We start from the raw sequence: 25,792 nt of genomic DNA on the forward strand, positions 1-25,792 counted from the left end.
CAATCCAGCATTTTCTGTTCTTGGCAGCAACAAAACCCAAAGAAATCAGCTGTAAGGGGCAATAGGGAATGTGCTTTCTGTATCTGCTCAGTGGAGGTCCACAGATGGAGGCTGCCTCAGCTCCTTGTACACTCCCAAGCAAAACCCCAACTTTAAACCACAAAGATTTGCTTAAACTAACCTGGCTGCCCCATGCAGGGAGCATGCAGATGGTAGAACAGAATTACTAAGCTTGGAAAAGACTTTTAAGATCAAGTCCAACCCTTTAACCTAACACTTCCAGGTCTACCACTACACACTTCCAGAGATGGTGGTTTTGGTGTGAGTCTGCTTTTGTAGAGACAAACCATTTTTTCCCCATAGGAAAAAAAGAACAACTACAATCATACAAATTACTGCTGTAATATCAGCCACAAAACCTGCAACACTGAAGGGACCAAAGCAGCCCACTATTTTTGCCCAAGTTTATTTCTAGAAATTTGTACAAAAATTGATACTCTGTAATACAATAATCTATCAAATATGACAGATGAACATTTGTCTTTAGAGGCAAGATTCCAGGAATGTGAAGTACCATCCTCTTGCATGGAAGAAAGGCACATTTTAGAGCTCAAGATACACTCAACTGAACGGTTGAAAAGGCAGGTCAGACATGCAAGTAGTGCAGTGTTTTGGGTTTATACATAAACAAATTGTACTCCCAAGAAATCTCACTACAAGCAGCATTAACATCCACATAAACATTTTATAAATACTTTTAAAAGTAGCTCACTTTAGATCCTATGTGTGCAAAGGCTACTCCTTTACATTCACTGGATGGAGTAATTAGAAGCCACCTTCAGGCCAGGACTAACTCCTAGATTTCCCCAAATACTTCTGGGATCCAAAGCACTTGCATCAATAACCCCACTGCATTTTCCCCCTAAGGTCTACCCTAAAAGTCTGCAACACCAGGGCTACATGACTGCACCATACCACTGCTCCTACAGCTTATCCTTGGAGTTTTGTGGCTATGAAGAAGTCTCGTATTTCCTGCTACAAGCCTCTGTGCAAGCAGCACCTGGGACATACCTGCTTCTGAACTGACATCTTTAATACAGTGGTGAATTTACAGCCACAAAATCATCCACTGCACTATGGATCAAGCTTCACCTGACTCTCTGCACCATCCAGCATAGATGCCACATCAGGGGGGTTGGCAGCCCAACTGTACTTCCAGAAAGGGCTTTTCCAAAGCAGAAATACCCTTGGACTACGTGAGCATGTCTCAACAGGGCTCTTGTGCAACACACCTGTAAAACTGCCATGCTGCTCAAATGAACCTGCTGCTTTTTAGACTGAAAAACCAGATGAATCCTACTCTCCCAAAACTGCTTGTGCTAGTGGGTACAGTAGCTGTAGGAATTTTTCTAATTCATTGCTGGTGATCCAACAGCATTATACAGCAGATTACAAAGGCAATCATTTATCCAAATCCTCACAGCAATGGGGAGTTGTGCTTTTTTTTTTTTTTGTATAAAAAGATGTTTTAATGGGATTTCTCTAAAGCAAAGCCTTTATTATTTTTAAAGTGGTTTAGCAATACTTTAAACACTTGCTTGAAGAATACATACACCCACACAGGCTTTCAAGTACACAGTGACAACTTGGACTCCTGGAAACGATGTGTTGGTTCTGAGAGGAGGAGGTGCTGCTGAGCCAGTGCCTTCAGTTGACTTCCAAGACCTCAGTCTCTGGCAGGCCAAATCTGCTCTTGTATTTGTCAAAGAGTTTGATCAGGGAGTCCACATACATGCTATGGTAGAAGTCCACATCCTGCTGGGATGGATTATCAATTTTGGGGATGGTGATGGGCTCTCCAACTGATAAAAAAGGGACAAATACACATTAGCTTAAGTGCTCCTAAACCTAAGGTATTTGTCCTCTATGGACACAGCTATGGTGGTTCAGCACACCCATTCTGGAATAGCACAGTTTGCCATTACAGCAGAGGTTTGCCTGATTCCCCACAGCTTTACCAGGCTCTGAAGCACACAAAAGGACACACCCCACATCTGCAGCAATACCAGATCTGCTTTAGCTGCACAAATGCATCTACTGTTCAGGGTGGCTAGGAAGTCCCCCTTCTGTTTCCAGCAGAGTGATAAATCCCTCCTCAATTAACATGAGCCAAGAGTCAGTTCTTCTTGGATATTCCCCTATACACACCACAAAAGCAAAGCTGACCTTTTTCCCCTCCTCCCTTAAAGCCCTGCTGCTTTGGGTTAGACTCAAACGCAAGCTTTAGGGTTGGCTTTATATACTCAGCCGTCAGACATGCATCACACTGGATATGGGGGGGCCAGGCTGCTTCTGACTTTAGGTATTCAAGGCCAAAAAGTATAACTACAGCCTTTTCCCCCAAAAAAGAGCCCTCTTGCGAAATTGCAGAACATTGATTGAAGGCTTGTAACTTGAAACTCTTCTAGCTCATTCTCAGTTTTGCTGGAAGGTTTTTATAGAGGAGGGAAAGCCATTCTATAGTCAAGACTCCAGGACCAAACTACAGCAGGTGTACAGCACAGACTCAAGTATTCTGCTACCTAGAGAGGCACACAGCATGTTTATACTAAAACCTTACCAACAGTAGTGATGGGCTTGGAGTAGGGTAACAAGCCCCAGGTGTTGGAGGAGAAGAGGCCACGGCCATGAAAGATGCATGGAGCAAAGCCAATGTGCTTCTGGAACTTCTTCTGAACCCATCTTCCCCAGGAACCCTCTTCAAAGATCACCTGCTTGTACACTTCATTTTCCCCAAAGGAGTAGACAGGAACCAAGTCCGCTCTAGAAAGACAGAACGAGTCAGGACCCCACCCCTGGGACTGCAGCTCGTATGACAGCCCCACACTTGCTGCTGTGTGTTCTGCCAGGCTGCACAGCTGCTGGTACCATTGCTCAGAGCTCTCTCAGCAGCACAGGGTACTGACATAATAGATAGACTTTGAAGGCATACAAGAGAATTGTACTGACAATGGGCTGGTGGAACATTGTGCAGTCAGGTATGGGACATGCTTCCATATATACTCAACTCCTGTTTTTAATGGCCATCTCTTTTCAGACACATGGGGATCGGGGGACTGCACAGGTCATCACCCCATACTGGCACTGCCTCTCCTTGCTGTGGAAGCCTCCTGCTGTCCCAGGGATCCCCCTAGCCCTGCACCTTGCTCAGGGGTAGAAGGCAAAGGACCCTCATGTCTGATGCTCTGGGCAAACACCCACAGAACCCCTCCAAGGTATCAGCTGCTTCAGGGAACAGAATCACAGAATGGTTTGGGCTGGAGGCGACCTTTAAAGGCCATCTAGTCCTAGACCCTTGCATTCAACAGGGACATCTTCACCTAGACCAGGTTGTTCAAATAAAAGCACCTTCCCCATGGCAGCCGTCCTGGTCCAGCACTGAGGTGCCCCTTACCCATGCCGCAGAGCCAGTTTCACAAATCCCTTCCGGTTCTTCAGCGTCACGGAGTTCTTCCCTGGGGTGCAGTTCAGGGACTCTGCTGCCCCTCCGACCACGATGATGATGGCATTGCCACTGCCATTCTTGGACAAGATGTAGTCTATGCTGTCACGGTTCACAGGACATATACCTGCATTCAGGACACAGACACAAGGCTACGGGATTGGCTGGGGACTTCAGGATCTTCTCATTCTTACAGCACAAAGTTTGTGCCTCAATTGCAAGTTGAGCTGTCCAACCTCCCTCTGGTCAGAGCAGGCAGTGTTAGCAGGCAACCTATTCCTCAACTAAACAAGCAGTTCACAGACCTGGCAGCACTAGACTTGCTCATAAACTCCACAAACATGAGCTCTCAAAAATTTTCCTTTATCAAAAGGCTTCAGCAAGGATTTTCTGTATCTAGTGATATCAAAGTCACTGTCAAACATCCTCCCTCCATGTCAACTTTACAATAGGATTTGTTTTACCTTTAGAAAGGAAGAAATCAGTTGTTTTATTTTGAGGGATGAGAGCCTGATATTGACCAATTCCTCAGCAAAATCAGGTAGTGGGATAGATGTACAATAGATTTAGCAATATAAAAAGAATAAGTGGACAAACCTTTAAGACAGACCTGAAATAATATGAAGCTCTTTCAATTTATGGGACAGAGTGTTACATAAATCCATACTCTGAGGAAAGTGTCTGTGAAGGTCTTTCCCTCCATTCCACACTGGAAAGAATAGGACCTCCCTTCACCTTTAGTAAGCAATCTCTGCCCTAAAGCACCAGTCCCCATGAGACGTGGAAACAAGTGACTATAGATAAAATTCTGCTCTTCAGCACATTCACACAGTATATAGGGTTTTTGGTCATGCCCTCATGCCTTGTAGGGTCCCTGCTGTACCTTAACCTCTAGTAGGCTGTAAAATTAAGAATTTGTACTAGTTGTAAACCAACTGTGTGTATTGGTACAGTGTTAGGATTTGCTATAATTTCACCTGGAAGTGGTTCATCCACAGAAAACAGGACTGAGGGAATTATCAGCACTATCCAATTGATGTAAAGCCTTTGTATTAGCACCCTTTAAGTTCTGGTATAGGAAAGTGAAGACAAATTATGGCTTTCAGAAGGTTAACTTCATGACACCTGTAGACTTGCTTAAATCCTAGGAAACAAAGAAGCACAGTTTTCCTCTGGTTTAAGCACAATGCTCAGGGATAGCCAAGCCAGCAATGATGTTGCTAATGCCTACTCCCACATTCCTTCCAAAAAGGAGAAAGCAGCTCTGGCTAGCCACAAGACTTGTCTGCCAGTCATACTGAACAGATTAAAGATGGTTTAAAAAAGTATAAAAAGGCTGCATGGAAACTTAAGCAACACAACTAAATTTACAGACATGACAGACTGGAAAACAGATCCAAACTTCTCATGTACTGCTGTCCTGGGAATTCCCAAATTATGGGCTTCACACAGCAACTAACATCAGTACAGGAAAATAAAAACAAACCAGCTTGAGATATGCCCTTTCTAGATAGGGACAAACACCTTCTCTGCACCAGAGCCAGTTATTTTTTCTCTCCCTCAATTAAGACAGTAATCTCAGAAATACTCAATTCTAACAAGTCAGAGTCAGGTACAGCTACTCCTCTTGTCTTCCAAGCCATGGGACTTATTAGGATATCTGTTTTAAAGTAATTTATTGATGAATCAGTTCCAGAAACAGCAAACAAGTTACTGGATTGTTCAATTCACAGACTTTAAGCGTTACTCCCTCACCTCTATCTAAATGACAGGTGCTCTCACTCCAAAAAAGGAAGCCCAGGCCATGCAAGAACATTTTATTGGTATTTTAAACACTGTTTCCTCTGCCCAGTCATAACTTACAAGCCCTCCAGCATGAAAATCCTGGCCTCCATTAAAACAGACCTATTAATGGAATTTGGCACACTTACATCACTGCATAATCCGTGGGATCCATCTATAGGAACACACCCAGGGAAGGGGGTCTGTGAACAGCTGGTATCGTGCAATACTTCACACTCTTTACCCCTGGAAGGCACCCAGCAGTGCAATTGCGTGGAGACAGCATCCACCACCACTACAAAACACAGGTGTGTGACAAGTAACGTGGTAGTGAGCCCAGGAGCCAAGCTGGCCGTGGTTACTCAGTATTTTCAGTCAGTGCAACTTCCTCCTGTACCTTCACACAATGACTAGGGCAACTTGGTTCCATCCACAGTTGTCAGGTATCTTTACTATGGTTTTGGACAAGAGTATCCTAGAATTAAGGATGAACACAGAGGAAACAGCAGTCCCTGCAGCCCAAATTAGTCATATTCACAGAATCGCAGAATGGTTTAGGTTGGAAGGGACCTTCAAGATCATCCAGTTCCAACCCTATGCCAAGGACAGGGACACCTTCCACTAGACAGGATTTCTCACATTTATACACAGCTTCCTCTTGACAACTATATGAAAACAATGTTTGGGTGATGCTACTGGCAGGAAGTGGTTACATGAGCTTCCTACACAGCTTTTCACTTGACAGAGGTGAAGACAGCTCAGAGCAAAGAGCAAAAGCAGAAATGGCACAGTGTGATTGTGCTTACCACCAGACATTAAGTAGTCCCTCAGTATGGGCATCCTGAAGTTCCCAGCCAGGGTAGCAAGGTATGGTCGGATCCCAGGGAATTTCTGGCCAACACCCGTGGCCTCTGTGCTGAAGTTGCAAAAGGCACCCAAGCCCATGATGCCATGTGGATGGTACCCAAAAATGTAATTCCTGGTGGTCAGCAGATTGTGGGTTTTAACCAGCTAGGAAAGAAAAAAGAGCTCAATTGAAGACTGATATTTTCAGATAGTAAATAAAAGTGGGAGAAGCAAAAAAAGCAATCATATCCTCCAGGTTTTGTCTCTCTTCCCATCAGGGAGAACAGCCTAAGAGCTCATGTAAAGGCTCTCCTGGATTTCAGAGGCTCTGGTAGGAGCAGCCATTTAGAGTTCAGTTTCCCAAGCAGAGGGAGTAAGATAAAGAGGCTGATCTCAGACACAAGAAGCCAGCCAGGTAGGAATAGGGCATGGATTGCTGCAGCCTGGGCCTTTTGCTTCTCCGCTCCTTCCTAAAGTGTTCTGACACACCTCTTGCCCAAACCAATCAAGTTCTTCAGTCCTGTAGCCACAGCTGCCTCCTTCCAGGCCCTCTCTCAGCACATTAGTGGCTCACATCCCAGTATGAGGCAGAAACAACATAAACATCACTGTCTCACAGCAGAAGCAAGTTCAGCTAATGCCTGAAAAAAAAGCCAACCAGTTAATGGGCCTGTTGGCTGCCTTCCAAGTAGGAAAATGTGCAGAAGGGTGGTAACCACTGGAAATTATCCCTCCTTTTAAGAGGTTCTGCCCTGGCCTACATGCCAAAGGGTCAACAAGACAGCTCAAACCATCTCTGATTCTTGCAGGGCATGCACTAGGAGTTGTGATCACATTGTTTTCACGCGGTGCAATATTCTTAACCATTTGCTCCTCTGTTTGCACAACATGGACTCTCCACAGCTGTCTTAGCTAGCTGTCTTAACCCATTCCCTGGTACCACTACTGCCAGAGGGGGCTTTTGTGATGCTATAGGTAGCAGCAGCATCCCATGTGTCAGAGCATCTTCCCCAGCCAGTACATGTGCAGTCTGAGGAAGCACACAGGATAAAACACAGCAGGGCTGCTGCATCATCCTACAAAAATAGAGACCAAATTTCATTTTTTCCAGCTGTTAGAATAGTTGGTGTTGGAAGAGACCTTAAGGATCATCCAGTTCCAAACCCCTGTCATAGGCAGAGACACCATTCTCTAGACCAGGTTGCTCCAAGCCTTGTCCATCCTGGCCTTGAACACTTCCAGGGATGGAGCAGCCACAGCTTCTGTGGGCAACCTTTGCCAGGACCTCACTACCCTAAGAGTCTATAACCTCTTCCTAATATCTAAACTAAACAACTCCTCTTTTTCAGGCTGCAACAGTGCCACTTTTTGCCAACTGCAACACCCCAGTAGCTCTCAGACCTACAAGCTGACGCTTTGGCACCCCATCCCTCAAACTATATTTGCAAAGGCCACTCTGCATCAGTTTCCATAGGAAAAAAAACTCCACAGATTTCCAAGATGTCACACCAGCATGTGCCACTGCCTTGGACAAGGAGTGTTTATGCAAGTTCTTTCTGTTGGATCATGCTACAGGGAGATGAAGTACCATTGCAACACACTAAAGCAGCATGCCCAGAAACTTGATTCCCTTCTCCCTGTCCTCAGCCTTGTCCTCAGATGAAGCTACAGCTCCTGTGCTATTTAAAACAGTGGCTGTGATACAAGCATGATGCAGCAGGAGGTTCTGCAAGGTGACTGGGCCTCTTCATAATTTCCTCTAGCTGTGAGGTCATGTAGAACTCCAGGAAGAAGGCATAGAGGCTTGTGGTTGCAACAGCTCTGCAGAGCCCATTGCCTATTCTTTCCCAATTAGCAGATGACTTTGCTTTCACTTCCCAGGATAGAAGGGCTGCCCCCTTGATCAGTTACAAGAAACAGAGATCACAGATTAAAGACCAAAAACCCATCTATCTCCAGGAAAAAAGTAGAGATATGGTAAGCAACCCCTCCATCTATCAATTCTTGTTCAGCTGTAAAGAGACTTCTCTAACAGGCTATCCAGGGCAGTGGTGGACCCCACATCCCTGGAGGGAGTTAAGAGCTTTGTGGATGTGGCAGCTGGGCACACAGGTTAGTGGAGGCCTTGGCACTTCTAGCAGAATGGTTGGACTTTATGATCTTGGGGAACTTTTCCAGCCTAGACAATATTCTGACTTTTTGACTACAGGCCTGGTAGATACAGACACAAGGCTTGGCTGCACAAGCAGCAGACACCCCTTCCTTAAAGCTCCTGTCAGAGCAAGGTAGTGATTTCCAAGCCTCATCTCTCTCCTGCACCAAGCACATCTCCTTTAATAGGAAACACAGCTGAAAGGAGGTTTGTCCTCATCCTTCTGGAACATGAGGCATCTGCATGTTGAGCTTGGCAGAGCCATGCATATGGAAGACACACTGTTCTACTCCAGCCCCTCCACCACATACAAGGACACCCAGATCCCAGTGGAGCCATTGCTTGGATACCTCACAGGAGCCCCAGCCAAGCTGCAGCCTTATCACTGTGGCTGTTTTCCAAGAGCTCCCGTTATGGAGCCATAGGGTTGGCAATACCCATGACAACCCACCAGCCACAGCACTGCAGGAGCCGGGCAAGGGGTGTGCAGGGATCCAACTAAACAAAGGCAAGGGAGAGTGCTGAGATTTCACCTCATGTTCATACATGTGTGCTTTTCCCCTGTTTGTCCCATGCAGGCTGCCACTGCCCTCTACACCTGTCCCACAGCACAGAGGCTCACAGAAGGTAAACATGGAGGGTGCAGGTGAGGTTCAGCCTGTTCTCCTAGCTGAGAAGTGACAGGACAAGAGGACACAGCCTCAAGTAGCACCAAGGGAGGTTCAGATCACATATTGGGAAAAATTACCCAAAAGGCACTGGAATAGTTGGACTCAATCTTCAAGGTCTTTTCCAACCTTGGTGATTCTATGTGTTCTTCCACCCAAGTCAAGCCAGGGAACCTAAGACCAACAGACATCAGACAGGGTTGGGCACTTCTCTGCAAGCAGAGGTCTTGAATCTGCTAATGCACAAACTCAGCCCAGGGAGGGAGGGTATGACCTGCCAATACCTTCATCTCTCCCTAAATTTAATCTAGAAGCAGGAGTTTTTGAAGTAGTGTAAATCATGTATTTCTAGACTCAAGCAAGAGTGAAAATAGTGAAGTGCACAAGATGGGGGTTTGGAACTAGAATGCTTTTAAAGGTCCCTTCCAGTCCAAACCATCCTATGATTCCATGCCTCTCTTCAGGAGGCTGATCACTCACTGCTGCTTCTTGGAACTCCCCTCCCCTTGAGAAGCAAACAGTGTTATCAGGCTGCCCCAAGGAATTGCTGTGGCTGTCACTGAACATCACCAGTGTGAACCTCCAGCTGGTTTTTCCTTTTGCCTCCAAGGTCTTGTCCATTCCCCCACAGCTCTTTGGAGCCTCGGTGCTCCCACGATGAGGCAGAGTCAGCACATCCCTGCTGCATCTCAGCTGGACAATCAGTACTGGGAGTGAAGATGAACCTTCTCCCCACTGCACTAACACACCTGTTCCTAGCTGCTGTTAGAGAGCAAACCTGTTTCTCTGGGAGCAAAGTCCATGCACCTTTCTAATAATAACAGATTTCTTTACACAGAACTAAGCCAGCCTACAGAAGCAGTAAGCCAGTGCAACAGCATAAAGAAAATGAGTGTTAATATTTGAGTGCCAGATACAGCTAAAGAACCACATTGCCAATTTTATTTTTAGCAACAGTGGCACATTCAGTAGTGGAGAAAGTGGACTGCAGAACCCCTGCTGCTCAGCACCAGGAGCCAGAAAGCAGGAAAAAAATCAGTTGTCTGGGTGGGAGCTGAGCAGCACTGACTGGCAGCATGCAGAGAGCAGAAAACCAGAGCCTATCCTGCAGGATCCAAGCAGCAGGTCTCATGAGCATGTAAGCTTGCAAAACAACCCAAAAACTGTACTTAGCCATATCACACCCAGCAACACAATGGAAGAAATTATCTTCTCTTCCCAGCAGTGCAAGCCAGGACCTGACGACCCATCACCAGGCTCCCAGTTTTATATATGTCACAAATTCACAGAATGGCTTCAGTTGGAAGGGACATTAAAGCTCAGCTTGTTCTAACTCCCTGTTATGGGCCTTCCACTACACTAGGTTATGACAGAGCAATCAAACCCTTCTATTTCCATTCTGTAAATCATGTACAATGATTAAGGAGGAGCTTTGCCAGGAAGCAAGCCAAGACACAGAATACAAGACAAATTGAGGGGAAAAAAAACAAAAGACACTTTTGGCAGCAATTCCTGCTCTGGCCAGATGCCAACTCCTCCACTGCAGTGAGCAGGTCTCCCTGCACACACCTGAAGTGCTCACAGTCTGACAAAGGTAAGCCAAAGATCTGAAGCCCTGACTGCCTGGGGTCCTACTGCATGTGGAGATGTTCACATGCCCAGGTGACAGCTTCTTTACCTAAACAAAACCTTTAGCTCATGGCACTGCCAGCACGACATTCTCAGATCAGCATGTGTTTAGGAGGCTGCTGGGATCAAGCATGAGATGGAGACAGTGAGTGCAGATGATGTCTGCTCAGTCCAGCCCCATTCATACACCTGCAAGGGCTTGGGCTTCACCTGCACTTCAGGTTCAGGACTCAGTTCTCTGGAACATTCCTCAGCCACTTCATGTGCTGCTTAGCTTAAAGCACTATTTGCAAGGCCAGCCATTAACCAGTAGACAAACTTAAGTTTCTAGTGCCCTAAAGTAACTTTTTATTGTCAGAGCAGCTGCATGAAGTTCCAGGGAATGTGGCCAACTCAGCTCATGCTGAGTAACTGAGACAGATTCAGGCTGCTTTCCAAATCCACCTGGTATTACAAAACATGACCTCATATCTCCAGGTAGGGGTACAATAGTCCTGGTGTTTCAGGCTGGGAGGCACTGCTGACTCTAGTGAGACCAGCCTAATCAGCACAAACACTGGAGCAGAGCTTGATTCTCATGCAGCTCCTCTAATACAGCAAGCCAAATAGGAAGGAGTTCTTGTCTGTGAGGGTGGTGAGGCCCCAGCACAGGCTGCCAAAGAAGCTAGAGCTGCCCCATCCCTGGAAGTGTTCAAGGCCAGGCTACACAGCCTGGTTGAAGCAACCTGGTCTAATGGAAGATGTCCCTGACCATGGCAGAGGGGAGGAAACAAGCTTTAAGGTCCCTTCCAACTGTACCATGATTCTATGAATTAAATCTGAGCTGATAGCCCAGCACAGCTGGTACCTGTGCAGGTATGGAGGCAGCTACCACAGCTCTATATGCAGACTTTGCTGGAGGCAATTTCAGCATTACAAGTGCCACCAGTGTGACTGTCACTGGTGTGATCTGTCCTTGCAGTGCTCAGCAGACACATGGCACAGGAGGAGATGCAGCAGAGGACTGTCCTGACAAACCATAAGCCCGGTTCACAAACCAAGTCCTCCTGAGCCATTACACAGATCAGAATCCAGTAAAAATTATTTTTGCAGAGAGAACATTTAAACAAGTGATCCTCTGTAGACCCATCTCCCTCTTGGGAAAGAACAGGTAACTAGTTTTACCCATGAGTTGCCATGCTCTCAGCAAGCCCAAGGCATTCTGGTTCTTGGTACCATTCTTAATATCCAGACATTATTCATTGTTCATGCATCAGTCCTGTAACTGCAGAAAAGCACTTCGAACACCTCTCTGCCCTAAGATCCCTGCAGCAGCTTTTCCCAGCCCTGCAGCCAGCTGGCTGTTCCCCCAAAACACGTGCAGGAGTCATCTCCCAGCTGTCAGCACTCCTGTTCTGCCCTTTGCATGTGAAATACCAGTCAGCTCCATAAACCTTGCACAATTCCTCCCCCTTAGCAGCAAAGGAATTACACCCGTAAGGAGTTCTCACGAATGGATATGTGAGCTAGCAAGTATTTAAATAAAAACTGCTGCAAAGTTTAGTTTACCCATGTCATCTCTAAACCTACCTAAACAACCCAGCTCTTTGACAAACTTTCAACATCCACAGTGAATCTGACCTGCAGGGCTTCTGCAGAGCATATTTCCATGAAGACAAGGATAAATGTGCATCAAAGGAATGATGGAACAGCAGAACCAGCACTGCAGGTGACCCTTTGGAACCAAGTCCCCAGCATAACAGAGCCCATTTCAGCAACATCCAAGGCAGCAGTGTTTAGTGCAGCACTAAGGACTTGGTACTAGAACACAACACATCTGAGACCCATCCTCAACAGCAGAGCCTGCTCAGCTCTCTGTCAGTCATGAGACCCAGGCTGACTTCCAGCCTGTGCAGGCAGAGTGAATTTTTCTGTGTACACTTAGAGTTGCCAAGAATTACCTGTTAACAACAGCAAGTTTCATGGTGAACTTGGCAGTCCTAGGTTAATGGTCAGACTTGCTCTTAAGGTCTTTTCCAACCTAAATGGTTCTGTGCTTCTCAGAGTACAACAAAAGGCTTGTTCACCAGCAGCACGTTCAGGTACCCTGAGAGTTCAAGTGATTTTGCAAGGGAAGAATCCAGTCTAAGCCGCTTTGGCATTCTGCTGGAACTGGATTCTCTGTTCCTTTCTGAGGCTAGACTATCTTGGGGATACGTAGCTCAAAAGCTGTATCAAGGTCCCTCCCTCATAGTCAAGCTGAGTAAAACTTGCCAACAACCTTACATAATAGTCCTTTCAGCTGTGTGCCCTTCCAAAGAGGATCGAGTTCCCTCCTAGCCGAATTTGACCCCTGCTCCCTTCCAAGTCATCCAGCTAATTCTGCTGTCCCAGAGCAGCCTGGCAGCCTTGTCCTCTTTCTGCAACATGTCTGAACCAGTAGGAAAAATACAAGTATGTGGTGAGCAAGTTACAAGCTGGAGAACTGAAGCAATTCCCACTGCTGGAAAATCCACTTCTCCAAAGGGAAAAGATTTGAGGACAAATTTCACTGCCCCCTGTGAAGTGCTGACTTTTGGTGCACAGAGGTCCCAGATATTCTGGCCCAATACATCCCAGAGCAGAAGTGTTACTGCAAAACAGGCAGAAACTGAGCTAGATTTTATGATTTATGAGAGGGGAACAGTGTTAGGGTCAGGCACTACACAGGACCGCTGCAGCACAGAAGAGAATCACAGAGTGATCTGCATTGGAAGGAATCTTAAAGATCATCCAATTCCCTCCCATGGGCAGGGACACCTTGCACTAGACCAGGCTACTCCAAGCCCCATCCAGCCTGGCTTTGAACATTTTGAGGGATGAGGCAGCCACCACTTGCTGGGACAACCTGTGCCAATGTCTCCAGAAGCTGGAGAGATGAACAAGGACTGCACGCTGCCTCCAGCAATCTGGTAAAACCACCAGAAACAGCAGCTTCTGGCAATCACATTGCCACCATTGGTAATACATTTCAGATTTTCTAACCACAGCTGCCGCAAGCAGCAGTGTGGCAATAGTAACTGGCCATGTCCTGCTTACAGTTCAGTGCCATAGACAGACTAGGGCCAGTACAAGACACTAAAGCAGTTAAACTCCAGGGTATAGAGTTAAACTTCTACTTACTCTTATTGGAAAATAATCCCTGAAGTACCTCCATATAGCCCAGTTTCTCACCCACTGGGATCTTCTTCCCCCTGTTGAAAAAAAGGAATCGTGTCTTTAAAGCTCTTTCCACATGGCTGTCCATCAGAAAGCCTGAAGGACTCCAGGGTTTGGTTTCTCACCAGAGGAATCAACACTTTCATTCCTCCCTGATGCAGGGAGACCTGCATCATTCACTGAAATCAATGTACATTCTGGAATACAAGGTACTTCAAACAAATTAAGGCTTGACTGCAAATACAGGGTAGACAACTCTACAATTCAAACTAGAAACACTCCAATTCAACCTTTAGGAAAGGCCAAAATCTCAGATGGTTTCAGTCATCTTGAAGCAATGGACAACTGTGCTCATCTGGCTATAAAAGCAGTTGCCAAAGCTTGTTACCACTGCTGGTTCCCAGAGCTGGCTTCTACAGGTTTGGGAGTTTTTTTCTGAAATAAAGTAATCTGCTTAATCTGTAGCAACACCGACTCCACAGAGGAGCCACACCTTGATAATCACATCAGAATCTGCACCTTGCAAGAGCTGCACAGGACAAAAAGGTCTTGACTATTCAGATCTTTCGGAAGTAAGAAAAGAACCTATGCCTTATAAATATGTTAATAAAAGCCAGCAACGGCATAATAGCAGTGAATGTTAATTTTGTATTGCCCTCAGCACCAATGAAACCTGCAGTCACTGTTCATGCTGAGGGCTGACATTTAAATGCTACACTGAATAATGCATTTGGTCAGTGATTCAGCCAAGTCCCACTAAGAAGAGAAGTCATCCATTACAAGGAAGTGCTTCTTTGTCCAAATATGGAGACAGGGACACTTGAACAACGAGTATCTCTTCTGCAATATTTACCTTTCTTTGGTGTATTCCAGTCAAATACCAGCCAGGCTAAATACAGAGCAGCAATCGCCCAGCAATCTGTGCACAGTATATACATGAGGATTAAAGTGCAAGCAATACCTGGAGAGGTGCAAGAAAGAAGAAAACAAGGTTGCAGCACATTCTGGTCTCTATTTACATCCCCTGCCTTTTGACTCTTCTATGCTGAAATCTTAGTCTCAGTCTGATGTCATTAATCCTCAAATAAACTGGATTTGGTCAAAAGCCCCTTATGTAGGGCTGAGGCAGCTTCCTCTAGAGCTCTGGAAAACCTCAACTTCCCCTTAATGGTGCCTCCAGGCATCTCTTGTATCTCCAGGTAGGGCAGCTGCTTCCTCAGACTTGATGAGCATGAAGATTTCTCTGTGGCCCACACCAATGGGATTTTCCCCCACAGCTACACACATCTTCCACAGGTTACACCTGCTCTGTATCAGCCATCCCACGAGGGTGCCAAGGATCCCACCCAAAACTGACACAGTCATTTCTGCACAAACTGAACTGGGAAGGTAGAGTGAGACAGATGCTGAGAGCAGCCATTCTCCAGTTTAATCATTAACAATCCAACGGAGCAGAGCAGCCTGAGGTTTCACATAATCCAAGTACCCAGGGATAAACAGGTAATAAACATATTACTCTTTTACTGGTCTAACACAAACAACTCTTGCTCATTGCTGATACCTCCTGGAAGGAGACCAAGCCAAGAGGAAGGCATTGCACTTGCATCAGTTACCAGCTGCTTCTAAGAAATCTCTGTGGATATTCCCATGAGCAAGCCAACTAAGACATTTCCAATTGTTTCAGCCTCATTTGCACAGTAGACACTGCCACAAGCCAAACATCAGTCAGTCCTTCCATAGCTCTTATGATTTTCTAGAGCCAGGAAAAGGCATTTATAGTTGAAAATATCAATGCAACTGGTTTACAGTAACCATGTACCCCAGGAACTACACTGCTGCAGTACGCATCTAGTAATTAACACTTATGAAAAAGTCAACATTTTGCATTAAAATTCTTCCAGAATTACAGCCAAAACCCCTTTGCTTTAGGCCAAAATGTGTTACCCATGACAAGGAAAGTGAGAACCCATTGCAGCACAGAGATGATTTGGAGTTGTTTCTCTACTTTGGATTTCAATAGCCAGAACAAATCCTGCAGAGCAGAAAGAATGTTCGATCCCGTGCCTAAAGAAAGACAAATAAAAGAAATAAAGTTACGTTTGCACACTGAGCAAAGGAAACAATATTTTTCCTTTGAAACACAATCATAGAAGGAAGGGTCATCAAGTCCAGCTTATTTTAGTAAGAGGTTTCAGATAAACCTGCAGTTTGCTTTTACAGCAAGCCTTGCTAAAAACTAGTATTTTCCATGGAGTTTGGGCATCCTGGAAGAGGAAGGACTGCCATGTGCCAACATTCAGCTTTTTTCAGAATACTGGAGGGGATTAATGAGTAATCATCAGTACCCACCCAAGCAAGCCTCTGTTAACCTGACCATAAAAGTGCAGAGGATGTTAACCCATGCTCCTAACACACTCTCACCTCACACTGCCAGCTCCTCAGAGGGGTGTTTGGTAAAAGGGAACCCCATGAGCTCACAGTAAGATAAAGATCAGCTGCCTCAGAACACAGGCAAGCAGACACTTGGCTCTGGTGTGAGCTATTCTCCCTTCTCAAGGCCTGTTGCACAACTCCCAGTGCTGTTCAAGGAAAGCTCTGTGCTCTGGCCTCCCTCAGCACAGCCCAAATGCTAGCTGAACACCTCAACATAAAACCCTGAGGATCCACAGCTCTATGGGTAAGGAAAACTATCCGCATTCCTAAAGCAGTAAATAAGAGGGAAGGAGCTGAAAGCCACTCTTATAGAAGCTTAAGATATTCAAGCGGGGAAAAAACCCAGAAGTGGGTAAAACACTGAAAACACTTGCTTTCTATATGAAGAACCACCCACTGCAGCTTTTGACAGTATACACAGCCCCCAGAAAGAAGCACTTGCAAGTGGGTTTTCCTTCACGTTTCTTCATTACCTTATTTACAAGCATCATAATAAACTGACCAAAATACAAATCACTTTGTGTAATTACATATTTTTTTTTGTATTTAAGGATCAGCCTGTGATTAGGACTATGAAAGAAGCTATTACACTGAATAGGTTCAGTTCTTGCTGACAAGATATTACCTGCTAGTGGAAATAGCATAGCAAGTGTTCACAATCAGTCAAATGAAAGTGATTGAAAATAGTTTCTCTAGGTATGAGCAGGCACTAGGATTTTTGGTAGTTTCTACAAAGATACTCTCACGGGTGCATCCTTTAAATATGTAAAGCAACTGCTTCATAGGAATGAGGGTCCATTTAGATTAGGTAAGGAAGAAGTTTTTTCTGTGAGGGTGGTGAAACACTGGCACAGGTTACCCAGAGATGCCTCATCCCTGGCAACATTCAAGGGGGAGCCACAACAAAGGCTGCAGTCTAAATTTAGAACCAGACCACCCAGTTCAGACCCTTGGTTCTGCTTAATCCATGTTACATGAATAATCCCAGTAGTGCACTGGGCATTAATTACTCTAAGCAGACCAAGTTTTAGGCTGGGATAGATCATACCAGTACAACTGCAAGTGAACTGAAACCTACAGCACTAATCCAGGTTGAAACAACAGCTAGAGCTGTAGGCAGTTCTTTAAAAGATAATATAGTGCAGTATTAAGAATGAATCCAGCAAGTAGTTCTCCTGCTTCTGAGGTGAGACAGGAGAATATGTTGAGTTAAACTGTCACCGTGCATTGGTTTGCCACACTAGAGTATCTAAGCAGTGAGATTCAGAAATCCTATGCTGTAAAATCTAGTAGCAAATCCCCAAATTTGGAGTGAGGGATAAACTTCACCCCATTTTTTACAAAGCCAGTTGCCTGCTTAAGGGTAAAAGAAATCTTTGGGTTTAGAATGATTTGTATTCAAAGAGACCTTTATAGCTCATCTCAATCCAGTGCCCTGCCATGGGCAGGGATACATTCCACAAGACCAGGTTGCTCAACTCTTGCTGAGGGGCCACAGCTCCAGCCAGGTACTTGCTATCCCAAAAACCTTACAAAATTGCATGTGGACAATCTTGATATTGACTGAGGATTACCAAACACAAGTTTAAAAAAAGCATTTAGCAACAGTAGTGTCACTGGACATTACGTCTACGTCCTCCAAAAGAAGCCAAAGGCCTTTGAGATTGTGACACAATAAAAGCCCAGCCCCACGTAATTTTTTTCTTCCAGCACCTGCATTTACACTACCAAACGTCTTTGGCTTCATAAACCAAACACTCCAGCCTTGGATCAGCTAAATCCCTATCCTCTTACCAAAGAGAACAGCTGTTTATCCCTCTAGATGAGAATTTGTACTTCAGCATTTTCTAGATGTTTGAACATATTGTAGGCATTGCCAGCCCAGTAAATAGACCAGTATTGAGTAGCACAAGTCAACCTGTCAGCTTGTTTTTTGAACCACATAAAGCTCACATTCAACCCCTGCAGACAGAGGGAAGGCAGTGGTTTGCCTGACAGCTCTAAGCCCCTGCCCTTACACAAGTGTCCTGGGTCAGTTATTTGCTGAAAGCAAAGGTATCCTTCAAAGAGAACAATATTCTCCACACCAGGTGTCCTAGATTGCAAGACAGTGTGTGTATTCTATTTGCCATCTGTAAGAGAAGGAGCAGTTATCTTCTGTTAATTGGGCAGTTTTCTTAATCTCTTCCACAAGCCAATCCTCCCTCTGGGGAGACATCTGCTGTTAATGGGCCATTGAATGTCACTGCATGACTGATAAAATTACAGCATCACATTGTGAGATGCTCTGCCCAGGGGGAGGAGCTAAGCATTCCTACCTGGATATAAGCTGAGATTTTGGGATACTGGAACAGCGTTTCCACTGGATTCCCAGAGGAACAGCTGCCTCTTCCACTGGACCTTCAGAGGAAGACTACACCCTTCTACAGCATCACTGCTCCAACAGAACCACACCTGACACTCCAGGAGCACTGCAGCCACCATTGAGTCAGACTGCTACCAACACCCTGACCCACAGGGTGTCGGGTCGTATTCTGACTCTGTTAGTGTTTTGTGTTACTGCATTGTTTATTTTATTTTTTTATTCTCTTCTCTAATAAAGAACTGTTATTCCTGCTCCCATACCTTTGCCTGAGAGCCCCCCCTTAATGTGAAATTTATAACAATGCAGGGGGAGGGGATTTACATTTCCCATTTCAGGGGGGGCTCCTGCCTTCCTTAGCAGACACCTGTCTTTTCAGACCAAGACACCAGCAAAGTCAGTAGCTACCATGGCCTGAATATTAGCATTTAATTCCCAGATAAGAAATGAAAGATGCCCAGTAGCAAAGGAAAGGACCATGGGAACGGTCAGTTGAACTGGCAAGTTCATCAGGTCTACCTTTGCACCAAACCTGCGGACTCCAGATCAACCCATTTCATCAACCAGGCACTCACAGACTTAAGTGCCAAGACAATCTTTTCCAGACAGTCCTGAGCTTCTCATTCATCATGTCTGCATCATGTCTGACTGACACTGTGTGTTCAACCCCCAGACAAGCCTTATCTCCTTTCAGCTTCAGTAGCCAGGAGGCATTTTTGGTAAGACCCTCCACGCTCTGGAGAACCAGGCCAGTTACTAGTGACACAGACCAGAAGAGCTTTGACAAATCAACAGAAATGAGGGGGAAGGGGGAGTGGCACTCAGCCACAGAAGAAGAACCCAACATTGACATTTGAGTTCAGTCCATTAGAGAAAATACTTCCTCCTAATGGCTCACCTGTGGGCCCACACCAAGTACCTTTCACATATTAAAACCCAAGGCATTTTCTGTAACTTTCAGGGAACAGATTATCCTTATAACCTACTTTAGAAGGGCCCAGTAGACATAACTATAATTTGTATACATTCCTATCAGTCTTTCCCCAAGGAAATATCCTGGATCCTGAAGAAACCCAAACCTCCATCTTCTGCCGCTGACGACAGTAGCTGATCCTGAGCTGGCCACGCTGCACAGGCCCTGGAGCATTTTCCAGGTACCTGTCCCAGAACTGGAAAGCCTGACTGGGGAGCCTTAACTAGATGATCATTAAGATCCTTTCTAACCCAAGCCATTCCATGACTCTTGGGGTCACCCTTGGCAGACCATATCTCCACAAGATATACTTTACCAACAGCTTTCCTGGGCTCAGATGAGCTGGTCTCCAGCTCACACTGCAGCCCATTCCCTGGAGTGCTGGTGGGATACTCCCTGCACTAAGCCAGGCATGGCTCTCAAGGACATTCCTTGTCACAATGGACAGAGTGACAACTTCTCCAGGAGAACTCCGTGCTGCTCAGAGATGGCAGTCATCCGCAGCCTTCCAAGGGAGCTCAGGGACATCAGCCAGCTATCCTGCAACTGGTGATGGGCTCACCATACTTTTATCATTTAGTTCCATTTAACATCAAACACAGGAGTTGCTACCACGGAGATCCTGGAATCAGCAAATGGTTTGACCAAGCATTTGATTCCTGCATTACCTACTCAGCATCTGGTGCTCTTCTAGCACAGTTTATTTCAGATAAATTACACAAACAACATTTATCTAGCCAGGGAAGTAGAATCAAAGATCCCAAGAGTGGAAGTAAACAGGACTTCACATGTGGGTACCCAACTGACATGGCTTAATTAAATGTCAGCAAAGGAAATTAACTGAGAAGAAGTACAAGTGTTACATATAATTAAAAATACACTGAAACCTTGTTAAACCCAAGCTTCATCTGCCACCTTTTCCAGACAATTAGCATGCTATTTCTTGGCCAATAATTAAACAGCTTCACACGGCTTATTTGGAAGAAAACTGTATTAGATCCATCAAAGCATAAACTGCAAATGGACATTTTGAGCCATGTATTTTGCAGAGAAGCTAAAACTGGAACAAAGATAGACAATAAAAACAGACCAGTACTAGAATATTCAGGAGGACTTAGCCACCCATGCAAGAGCAGGAGCCCACACAGCTTGCAGGAGCACCTGTAAAACCCCTTGAGCAACACAAGTTCTTTTGTGTCTTGGGTTTACTTGGGTGCCCCAAGCACAAGTATATTCACTACAGAGTAAACAATTTAAGAAAATACTGAGTAATTAGTGCAGAGTATAGTTATCCTGCCCTGTACACAGTTTAGAACAGTTTGCTCCTGTCCCAGGAAGCTACTCAATTACGTTATCTGCAGTATGGTGCGTTTATGACTGGAAAGCAACAATATTTTTGAACAGGGACATGCAAATAAAAATTTCTATCCTCTCTTTTAGAAAGGAGCTGGGATTCTCCAGACCCAGGAAACAAATCTGTCATGATTACTTATGTTAGCTCTGGATTTACTCTCAGCACTAAACTCAGCCCTCAGCCTCCACACTCACAGCAGTATGTGTGTTAAAGGGATGCAGCCACAAAACCCCACTGTCCCAGAGCAGCCAACAAGCTTAGATTTAATTTAGCAACACTGAACAGGTCTGGACAAGAGAAAATGACCCATCCTCCTACAGCTCATCACTGTGTCCAGAGCACATGAGAGCTCTGAAAGAGGGGTTTTCATATAAGCAAGCCCAGACCTTCATCTCCCAAGCAACTTTGTCAAGAGACAGCACCTCATTGCAGCCAGCCTGATCCTGTTCTCCCAAAACAGGAGCTCCCAGGCTGCCCACCCCAGAGCAGAACTCAGGTCTGGTAACCCTCATGTGAGTGTAAGACTAACTCCAAGGTAAAGCTGAGAAAAATCATCTTCTTCATCCCGAACTTCTTACTGATGAAGTAACATTAGAAAAGACATTTCAGCACAGGACAGCCTTTCAAGGTTCCAGCCACACTAGCATCTTTGCTCAACAGAGAAGCATGAGACAAGACCTCCTTGCTGCTCTACCCAACACAAGGAGGAGACCTCCTGGGCCTCCTATGGCCAAAGTGGGGCAGGTCAAGATGAGGAGCCCACAACCCCTCCTACCCAACCAGTTGTCTCAGACCATCATCCAACCCTAGGCATTGGTTCAAGGTCTTCTCTGATTTTTGCAGTAATGGGTTGATATCAAGGAACATTCCTCTGCATACATACAGGGATGGATATAGAGGCAGATGCCTGCACCTTTTTTTTCTTTTTGGCCTGTTTTTAAATAGGATCAGACTTAATTCAGCCAAATTTACAAGCACCAGAGCAAAATTAGATGCCAGAAAAAAAAAAAGACTAAAGGACAGTATGAGCCATTCAGATGCTCGCCCCAAAGTCAGCCCTTTGCACAAGCATGATACTTGGAAGAAAATACTCACGGACATAGGAAAAAAAAAATCTAGGGGGCTTGTTCTGCACACCTTCTGTAATGAGACAAGTTATCCAACATGATCAAGCATAAGGTCTCATGAATGAACCTCCACACCACATCACCTCTGCCAGCTTTGAACTGCAGGGTCCTACACCACTATCTCCATACCCAGTGGGAGTCAGAGCTCCTCTGGGAGGCACCCGGATTCGGCTTTGAAGCCAGTCCTGTGCTTTCCTGCCCATGCAGGCTGCAGCACTGGCAAGGGGTTGGTAGATGTTGCAGTCACCAAGGCAACATCCCTTGTCTCCCCAGGCAGCAATAAGTTAAATTAGGCTAAAAAGCACAAATATCACTGCAAGATCCCCACGAGGTGCCTCCGAGGAAAACTGACCTGAGGAGAGTTAAGACAGCTTTCCATCACTAATCAGGATTATCTAGAGATGAGGCCAATCACTGTCCCTAAACCACAGTCCATTTTGAATTATGCATGTGTCCTAGATCCATCATTAACATGCCAGTGCCAACAAGGTGGCTGCTGAGGTCTCGGGTCAACCCTACATATTTTATAGGTTTCCTGAATTATTTATTCTCTGCACTTAGTTTGCAGTTAACTCTCAATATAACAGTTCAGATGATGCTAATTCAAATAACCTCTCTCCACTGAAAATATAACTTGACCTCTGTTAGTCATGGAAACAAGTGAAGTTATTTTAAGAAACAGATCTGAACACAGGAAACACGTGCAGGTCTTCTCCCCAGTCAGTTCACAACCAATCCTTCAAATCAATCTAATATCCTGGCTGAGATGAGCACCAGCAGCTCTACACCCAGGACCAGACAGGCCATTGCAAAATCAAGACTTCAGAGGTTAATTCACCAGGTTCATGTCCCTTCAGCTCTGCTAATGATTTGTTTAACCAATAAAACATTTCACAGGTCTCTTCAATCCAGGAGGTATTAGCAGTTTGCTTTTTGAGGGCAAAAAGCCTTTCACAACACAGAGCAACCACTCAAGGACCCTCCACAAATCACAAGTTAAATCGCTGTCCAACTGCATTGTCACGCAAAGCTCCCCCGTTTGCAAATCCTGACCTTTCTCCAGACAAGCACCCTTGCAGAAGGCATACAAAACTCTATCTAGCAAAACATTTATACTTGCTGAATTTATTCCTAGAAGATCCTTTGAGATGCCTTCACAAGCAGGCAAAGTAGCTTGTGGTTTGGGATTTCCTATACTCTCTCCACAGCCTTTAACCAACATGTTCCGGCGTGCAGGGAGGTGTTGGGTGTCTGCAGCAGCTCTGTCCACGACGGGTGTCAGTGGCTGACACCAGTTCCGCTTCTCTCAACAAGTCACTCACCAGCACAGAGGGCTGCTAAAGCAAACCTGGCAGAACTGGCTACCACCAAACTCCTGCTCAACAGTGAATCTTCACCTCCTCATTAGAAGAGAGCAAAAATACCAACACGTTGCCATTTTCCCCTTGATGAAGGTGTGGGGAACAAAGCATTATGAAACAGTTGGACTCGCTGAAGAGGCCTTTTCCAAGCTAAATGAAATTCTATGGATAGAAAGTTGAGAATTAACTTTATCCGATAAAGCGACCACACTTCTCTTCCTACCACGACAAAAGGAAGGGGTGGGTGGGGGGGAGGGGAGGACTCGTTTACACGCAAGTGCCCCGCGCCCACATTTTGCAAAGGTACAAACTCACTGTAGTTTGCTCCTCGGCAAAATGTGCAAGACCCAACTAGAGCCGCTCCCAGCAGCCCCAGGAGCGCACCCCGAGCTGCTAAAACACAGAACCTGCGCAGAGACCTGTAATCCTCCACCCAAGGAAAGCTACAGCTCCCTCCCCGCCATTGCACATCGCTCTTCCCTCTCCTTACTCCCCGTGAACAACGTTCCTACGGCCAAAAAAAAGAAAAGGAAGAATCTCATAAGGCCGAGTGTTTCGGTGCTGCTCCCACCCCAGCCCCTGAAGCACCGGAAAGCTGCTCCGCACCGCAGCATCCCCTCCGGGCACAAGGCTCATCTCCAGCCCTTCCCCCGGTACCTCGGAGCACGCCGGAGTAGGCGGCGATGATGGTCTTCATGGCGGGGGGCGCGCTCAGGGCTCGGGCAAGGCCATGGGACGGAGGAGCCCCCCACGCTCCGCAGCCCCGGCGCAGCCAGCGAGCCGGACAGACTCCGGCCGTGTATCCATATATAGCCCGGCAGGAGGAGGCGGAGACCGAGGGAGGGTGCAGGGGCGGACCCGGCCGGGCTCCCGGGTCTCTCAGCCCAGCCGTGGGGGTGAGGGGAAGCTCTTGGTCCCGGCGGTGTAGATTTCTACATGGGATAGGGTTTAGGGAGCGGGGAGAACAAGCAGAGGCTCGCCCCCTGTACAGGCTGTTTCATGCCCTGTTTTATAGAATCACAGAACGATTTGGATTAGCACGGATGTTAAGACTCATCCATTTCCAACACCCTGCCGTGGGCAGGGACACCTTCCTCTACAGCCGGTTGCTCTGGGCCGCGTTCAACTTGGTCTTGAGCACTTCCAGGCATGGGGCAGCCACAGCTTCTGTGGGCAACCTGTGCCAGGGCCTCACCACCATCACAGACAAGAATTTCCTCCCAATATCCCATCTAACCCTGCCCTGTGACAGTGGGAAGCCATTCCCTTCGTCCTGTACCTCCTGGGCTCTGTCCAAAGTCTCTCTCCAGCTCTCTTGGAGCCCGTTTAGGCACTGGCAGGGGCTCTAAGGTCTCCAGCAGCTCCACATCCTTCTGATGCTGCAGGCAGCACTCTCACCTGAGTGGGGCAGAGGAGCAGAATCACCTGCTGCCCGTGTTGTGGGATCAGCCCCAGGCCCAGGACACGGGGGATTTCTGGGCTGCTTTTCTTGCTCCACATGCTGCAATGGTATCCCAGCCTGGATGGATGCATTAAAATTTAAATAAATAAAATGATAATAATAATATTCTTTAGTGCTTCATGGATTATTACAACTGTCAGGAGTAAAGATGCAACCACCATAGACAGCCTCAGCCTCAGCAGCTGCTTTGTGACTTGAAGTTGTAAATTGTGCCACCAAGTTTCTTGTAAGGAAGGAAAATGTAAGCCCCAACCTCATGATGCAACTGAGCCCCAGAACAGCCTCTAGGTTCACAAGGTCATGGAGTGACACAATCAGGGGAATCTCTTTAAACTGAGAGAGGGCAGGGCTAGAATGAATTCTTGTCTCTGAGGGTGGTGAGGCTCTGGCACAGGTTGCCCAGAGCATGGTGGCTGCCCCATGCCTGGAAGTGTTTAAGGGCAGGTAGGATGGGGCTTGGATCAACCTGCTCTAGTGGAAGGTGACCCTGCCCTTGGCAGGGGATGGAAACAAGATGGGCTTTAAGGAACCTTCCAACCCAAACCATTCTCAGATTCTTTGACTCCCACTACTTGATCAGAGCAGTGCAGTATCTCACTTCTTAGAAGTGTACTTGTCCTGAAACTTTTTTTCCTCTCCCATCCCACTCACTGAAAAATCAGTAAACAGTCCTAAATAACAGATTAGAAATATCTTGGCTGTGTTCCCACAAGGATGTTTTTCCCAACAAGAAGCCACACAACAGGTGATGGTTTTATAATGATTTTGGAAATATACAGGACATGTTTTCTTGATGTTTTGGTTGATGCAGGAGATACACAACTTTATCTGTTATTAACCTGTGTGTCTGGCATGATTATTCTTGAACAATAACATCTTTTCAAATACCCTACTATTACTTCACATAAGTCTGACAACCATGGGCTATGGAGAGAGAAACACAGATAGGAGCCAGTCCTTCAGC

At 46.0% G+C, this 25,792-nt stretch overlaps 1 protein-coding gene across 1 annotated transcript; it reads right to left on the bottom strand.

The window, feature by feature from the left end:
• Positions 1-450: 450 nt before the first annotated feature.
• Positions 451-24,206, bottom strand: DGAT2 (diacylglycerol O-acyltransferase 2). Its single transcript, XM_071433647.1, has 8 exons — positions 24,024-24,206; positions 15,701-15,820; positions 14,610-14,717; positions 13,721-13,791; positions 6,091-6,295; positions 3,455-3,629; positions 2,621-2,823; positions 451-1,862 (listed from the first exon to the last, which is right to left on the bottom strand). Exons 1-8 carry the CDS (start codon positions 24,061-24,063, stop codon positions 1,708-1,710), a joined length of 1,077 nt encoding a protein of 358 aa, XP_071289748.1. The 5' UTR covers positions 24,064-24,206; the 3' UTR covers positions 451-1,707.
• Positions 24,207-25,792: the final 1,586 nt, after the last annotated feature.

The sequence above is a fragment of the Agelaius tricolor genome, unplaced genomic scaffold (assembly GCF_023055355.1).
Source record: "Agelaius tricolor isolate 1412-34295 unplaced genomic scaffold, bAgeTri1.0.p SCAF_9, whole genome shotgun sequence".
Taxonomy (NCBI): Eukaryota; Metazoa; Chordata; class Aves; order Passeriformes; family Icteridae; genus Agelaius; species Agelaius tricolor.

Excerpts from the sequence above, each read along its gene's own strand:
- DGAT2 (XM_071433647.1), bottom strand. The coding sequence starts at position 24,063 with ATGAAGACCATCATCGCCGCCTACTCCGGCGTGCTCCGAG. Across the intron at positions 13,792-14,609 it reads CTGGAATACACCAAAGAAAG|GGGGAAGAAGATCCCAGTGG; the intron begins GTAAATATTGCA and ends TTTTTTCAACAG. Across the intron at positions 2,824-3,454 it reads AAACTGGCTCTGCGGCATGG|AGCGGACTTGGTTCCTGTCT; the intron begins GTAAGGGGCACC and ends CTGTCTTTCTAG.